At 43.4% G+C, this 6,000-nt stretch overlaps 1 protein-coding gene across 1 annotated transcript in view; it reads right to left on the minus strand.

Moving 5' to 3' along the window:
- The window catches only part of GPR116 (G protein-coupled receptor 116), a 70,933-nt gene that overhangs the window by 27,424 nt on the left and 37,509 nt on the right, over window positions 1-6,000 (minus strand). Inside the window, exons 5-8 of the mRNA XM_008575970.1 lie at window positions 5,384-5,560; window positions 5,147-5,253; window positions 3,563-3,621; window positions 2,580-2,722 (exon numbers count right to left, since the gene is read on the minus strand). Of these exons, the coding sequence (XP_008574192.1) occupies window positions 2,580-2,722; window positions 3,563-3,621; window positions 5,147-5,253; window positions 5,384-5,560 (486 nt within the window). The remainder of the gene's footprint in view (window positions 1-2,579; window positions 2,723-3,562; window positions 3,622-5,146; window positions 5,254-5,383; window positions 5,561-6,000) is intronic.

The following is a 6,000-nucleotide window of genomic DNA, read 5'->3' on the forward strand; positions in this document are numbered from 1 at the left end:
GAGAAGTGAGAACGACCTTGGAAGGTGACTTGGGTTATTTTTGAATGTGTTCTATGAACATCCTTTGCTTACACATGTAGTCTTTTCCTCTCTAAATTGTGTTTCTTGCGTGATGTCCTTCATGAGTTGTGTTTCTCAAGGGAATCAGAGGATCTGGGATTAGGAGACTCTGCGGGGCCTCTCTTGCATGGGGCTTTATGCTTGAGCCAGACCTTCCACAGTTTATAAATACAGGGATAAAACACCATAAAATTAATTTGGGGTGGGATGATGTTCTAGTCAAAATATCAAGGCATGTAAATTTTTCTTATCACTTTTTTTAGACCTCCAGTTAAAATAAAATTCTAAAATAATCATTCAACTATTAGGAAGCAAGGCCATCTATGAATATTTAATATAGTGCACTGTCCCTGAAGTCACAAACTTGTGACACTTACTATGTGTCCTTGAACAAATTATTTACCCTCTCTAAGTCTCCATTTCGTCATCTGTACAATGGAGATAATAATATCTACCTCACTGGATATATGAAGATGAAATAGAGGTAGACACACTGGGATTAATTCAGAAAAGATGCAGTGCTGCTGTTTTTATTTCTATTGTTGCTGATAAGTAAGATTCATAGAACTGCCAGTATTATTTGGTTATATGGAATTGAACGTAAATTTATCAGAATGATTAAAGAAGGGGATGTCATGGTTAAAGGACCTGCTGATTAATCAAACATCACCAGAAGATCAATGTATGACAAAATAAATGGAACTATTCTGAAGATGGCCACGTGCCCTTTGCATCTCATAAAGATGGATTTAAAAATAAGTTCCTGATACCAACTCATTCATTAGGCATTTTTCTTTCTTGCTCTCTTCCTCTCCCCACCTTCCAAGTACGATTATAATTTTTATAAACAATCAGTCACATGAATTTCTGGATGTCTATTTTCTGGGTTAGCAACACCCACACTATGGAGAACAGGGTGGTATCCGAGTTCCCTCATGGAGTTGCAGGTGGTACATATTCCTGTGTACTGGTCTCAGGCTGTGCATATCACAGAATCACATTATGGACTTAGAAGGACATAAAGGGGTGTATGCCCTCTCCAGAGGGGATGTTGAGTGCCATTCACAATGACTTCACTGCTCTTTGGAGGAACAAGCCATAGATAGTTTTGTGAAGTATACTATAGGCAGCATGTTTCTGGACTGACAGCATGATCAGTTAATCTGTGGGATACTTATTTGTTTAAATGGTTGATGATCCTCAGTACAACTAGAATTTGGGGGGAAGAGGAATCACAAGTGAAGTTTAACTATGCTAGGTACTTCTATTCTCCTATGCCTTCAGAACCAAAAATAAAAATAATTTTCCAGGGCAAAGAAAGCACATCTGTTGGTTGACCAGGTGGCATTAGGGGTCAAGAAGGGCTGGCGATGCTGTGATTGCTCCTGTGTGAGCCCACACTTTTAGACCATTTATTCATTTTCCTTTAATTTTCTGATTCTTATTTACATTTTGCTGACTTTTTAATTTTGCTGTTTCATCTTGCCTATGTTCTAGCACTTTCTTACATTGTATATATCTCTTATGCTTTCCTTAGCTAGTTTGATCATTTTCAAGATTTTATTTTAAAAATGACCTGATGTCTAAAAACATCAGCAGAGAATGTACACAGAAAGGGGTATAAACCTGCTGTGAGGACAACCTGACACCTGAACAGGACTTTTTCCTCCAGTTGCGCCTACAACAGTCTTTTCCGTGCCCTCTCCTGTGGAAGACCACTTCCATGCCTCCAAAGCAGAATGCCTTCACTCCAGAGTTGTGGACCTCAGTTATCCAGAACACCCCCCAGCCAATTCCTTCCTGCCAAATCTCTGCCTAGCCAGCTCTCCTTACTATCCCCAAGTAACAATAGATCCACCCATCCGTTAACACAACAGAGATCAACTCTGAACCCTGTCTGCAAAATGGGGGAGAATATCCAAAATCCCAGGATTTACCACTGTTACATGTAATCTAAAGCAGTGGTTCTCAAGCTTACCTGTGCATCAGAACCACCTGGAGAGCTTGCTGAAACACAAACTGGCCCTGGTAGGTCTGGGGTAGGCCCAAGAATTTGAATTTCTAACAAGTGCTCCGGTGCTACTGTGCTGCTGGTCTGGGGTCCCCACTCTGAGACCCACTGCTCTAAAACAACAACGGCCCCCTCTTTAGTATCAGTATATTTTGTGACTATCCCAACCCCCACCACAATATTAGCTGTACTTAAAAAAAAATGTTTTGGATCTGTTAATTTTTAAAAATCCACAAACCCACATGCTTCTAGGCTGGGTCTGTAGTCCCCTTGTAAACTCCCAGCCTTTTGCTCCCCTGCGCCCCAGGTGCAGTGGCATTAGCCACATTGGGAGGCATTGGCCTAAGGTGGGGGGATGGCACGTGATCCTCTGTGCCAGGAACTGAAGCATCTCTCTTCACATAGGACACTGTAAAGCAATTTCCTAGGCTTAAAGGTAACAACAAACACCATTACAACATCTAAATAGAACCTACATATAGGAAAACTGTAGCATCCTTTTACTTACTGCTAGTAACTGCTTGAAAGGAGTTGTTGTCAATTTTGTAGGTCTGATTGAGGTTCTGTCCGACTTGCTCATTAGCTTTCTGCATTAATGCAGGAGATGCTGTTGTAGTCCTGACTGCATATGTCACAATCACGCTTCCGGGCCTGGACGGAGACCACTCAGTTTAGTAAAGCAGTAACTGACCTGGAAGAGTCTAGATCCTTATGGTTTATTTGCAGGGGAAAACAAAATAGCAGCAACAGCCTAGGTAGTATTATCCTTAGGGACTCACCAAAATAAACCTCTTTTCAAGCTCTAGATGAAAGCCCAAGGCAGGGCTTGCACAGCTAAACATCTGCAGCCAGGTAACATAAATGAATAAAGCAGTCAGATGGGGAGTAGTAAACTGAGTCATACAAGGTGGTCGTCGGGAGGCAGCTGCAATGCAGAGCCTACCAACTGTTTTCCCACAGCCATGCTGGCCCGGGGTTACCAGATATACTGGGGAATACATGAAGCCCCAAAACATCCAGGAATGGAGGTTCCTGTATACATTCCTGAATTTCAAGATTGGCAACTAAGTCTTTGAAACACTGTGCAAACCCACTCAGGGCCGCCAAGGTACCCAGCTCCAGGGGGGGAGCCATTCACATTGTAGAATGCACCTCTATGGTCCTGACTGGCCAGCAGAATCTTCTGGTAGAAAGGCATCATTATTTCATGACATTATTTCATTTTCATATTTCTGAACTCTCTAGACTACAGACTTTGCCCATATCTTTGTTTGCAGGTACCTTCTGTACAGGTACATCTGCAAGGGGTGAGCTACTCTTCTGGGTATTTCCTTTCCCATTAAGCCCCTGCAACCTGGCATCAGTCTTCACCTCTACCCAACTGCTCCTGCTGAGCACTCGACGTGATGTCTCTCTAATGGGTTATTTCTCCTTCACTAATGTATTGGTCCCTGCCATCAAATAGAAATGACCAAATTATAGCATTCTTACCTGAACCCTGTCACAGTCACCTGTTTGAAGCCTGGTAAAATTCCGTAACCCTTCCGGAACTGGAAAAGAAAGCAAGACGAATGGCATGGAGCAAAGTCTAGTGAGAGATATGTCAAAAGATTTGAAACAGAGTAAAAAGTGAATATTCCTTATCCCCCTGGATAAAATTTTTGTCTGTGTATTTTGTTAGTGCTGGCATTAGCAGATCTTTAAAGAAGTACTCCCTAACTGCCTGCGGTAGTCTGGGTTTGCTGAGAAACAGATGCTAGATTAAATGTGCAAAAAATTTACTCAGGGAAATGCTTAGGAAAGAAAATGAGGAGGGAAAGGGGAAGGCAGGGAGAGCCACAAGACCCTGAGTGCAAGAAAAAGGGAAGGTTGGGTGAATGCACCATACACAGAGCCTGGGAAGGGTCTGTAAGGCCTTCCAGAGAGCCCCGTATCTGCCAGACTCAGGCCTGCTGCATTCATTCATTCAGGGCAGCAGCTGGAGCCCTTGCTCAGTTATACTCCCTGTGGCCAGGCATCCTCCTGGCCACAGCACTACCAGATTCCTGCAGCACTGGAGGAGCCAGTGTGGTGTCTGATGATATCCTTCCTCCACTTTGTTTCTCTGAACCCCAGTTCCACAGGAGATTCTATTTGATTTAAGTTACAGTTATGGGGCTACACAATGCAAAGCACTTTGACAGGTACCTGGGTGAGTGGGACCCAAAGGTTAATACGTGACTCTCTCTTTTCTTAAAAGTACATAATTTAGCATGTGGTGTGTGTGAGGAGGGTTCTCCTGCTGTGCATAACTATTATATGCCAGGTGTGCAAATCAGATGTCCAAGAGAAATCAGCACTTCATCATGGCACCTGTGGAAAATGACAAGATCCGTGTGGCACACTGGGATAAGCAGGAGGCTGCTCGCTGCCTGAGGCGGGGGCTTGGCTGCCCAGAGAGTTAAGGAAGGTCATTATCTCAGCCCAGCTGTAATCATTTGTGCCACACCAGCTGGGAAGCTCTGTTCCAAATGAGATAACTCAATCAAAGCATTTAGGTGTGGTTGAATTAATTCAATGTAAAGCACTTAGAATAGTGTCTAGCACACACTTAACATTCGTAGAATATTCTCTATTTTTACATGAGTAAATTTAAATGTCTTGACTATGAATGCCTAGTGACCTCTAGTGAAGAGTGGTTTGAAATCCTCTGTGCTAGCCTTGGGTCAGTCTGTCTAGACGACGGTAGGGCTTTCATCCATGTGGTGTGTGTAGAACAGCAATGCACTGACTGGTGCTTCTAGGCTGGGTTCTTGGGCTGCTGAATAGGACTCAGTGAATCGATGCCACCAAATCTTATCTGAACTAGTTGTACCCTAAGAAGAAGTACTATGTATACGTGAAAGTGATGCCGTACTGTCCCCTGAACACTGTTTGATTTGAGCACTTCTTAATTCACCATCTCGGGTGTATATCGATAACTTCAAATCTACATTCAGAAATTCTGACAAATCCAAGCAAACTGTCCACTGTGAATACAATAGACTCAGCTCAGCTCAGTTGGTTGATTAAGATCATCCTGGGGCCAAAACCTACCGCTGTTTCCAGGTCAGTCTTGTAGGACCTATAGAGGGCAGAGGAAGTATTCCTGAGGTCTTCTTGAAAGCCCACATTTAGTCTGACCGACATTCTCAGGAGAAGATCTGTTGACAAACACAGGGCAATATTAAAAAATCTCATGTTAGTGTTTGAGTACACAAAAAAACAGAGAAACATTTCCTTGAGCTGATGTCATACAGCTACTCAACAAATATTTAATGAACAGTTACTTACCTCCCTGGAGCTGGCAAAAAGGCCCCTTGGAAGGCAGTCCTTTAATGCAACTGCAGTGGTGCCCTGAAATGGAGCTGCCATTCTCCTGACAAGTGAGGTTGCGGAGGCACTTTTCCCGAGGCCACCCATAGCCTGTCTCGCAGGAGCACCAGATTTCATTTCCAGCAGGTCTGCAGACTGTCATCAACCAGAACAGTGAGGAGAGAGAAGGTGGTCACCACCTTTGCATTTATAGACTGCAAGTATTTATACTTGTAGGAAACCCTAACTCGACTCTACATTGCCCTTCAGGAATGTTCAGTAATCCTACACAAGACTGATGTGTGCACACATGTATCACCATGCTATTATACATGACCATCTGAAAGATGAGTGCTGTGACTGTTGAGTGACTGATGACTTATCTTTTAGATGGTCGTGCCTAATAGCAGATAGCCACGGGATGTCTGTGATGATAAGCAGATTCCTGGACATAGATTGATGGTAGCCAGCTTCCAAGATAGCCCCAGACCATCCCTGCCTCTAGGTATCACACCCTTCTGTGGAGCCTTGTTATATTGTGCTAGGGTTGGTCTGTGTGACCAATAGAATATGGCAGAAGTGATGGTATGGCACTT

This window comes from Galeopterus variegatus, unplaced genomic scaffold (genome assembly GCF_000696425.1).
Source record: "Galeopterus variegatus unplaced genomic scaffold, G_variegatus-3.0.2 Scaffold1268, whole genome shotgun sequence".
Lineage (NCBI taxonomy): Eukaryota > Metazoa > Chordata > Mammalia > Dermoptera > Cynocephalidae > Galeopterus > Galeopterus variegatus.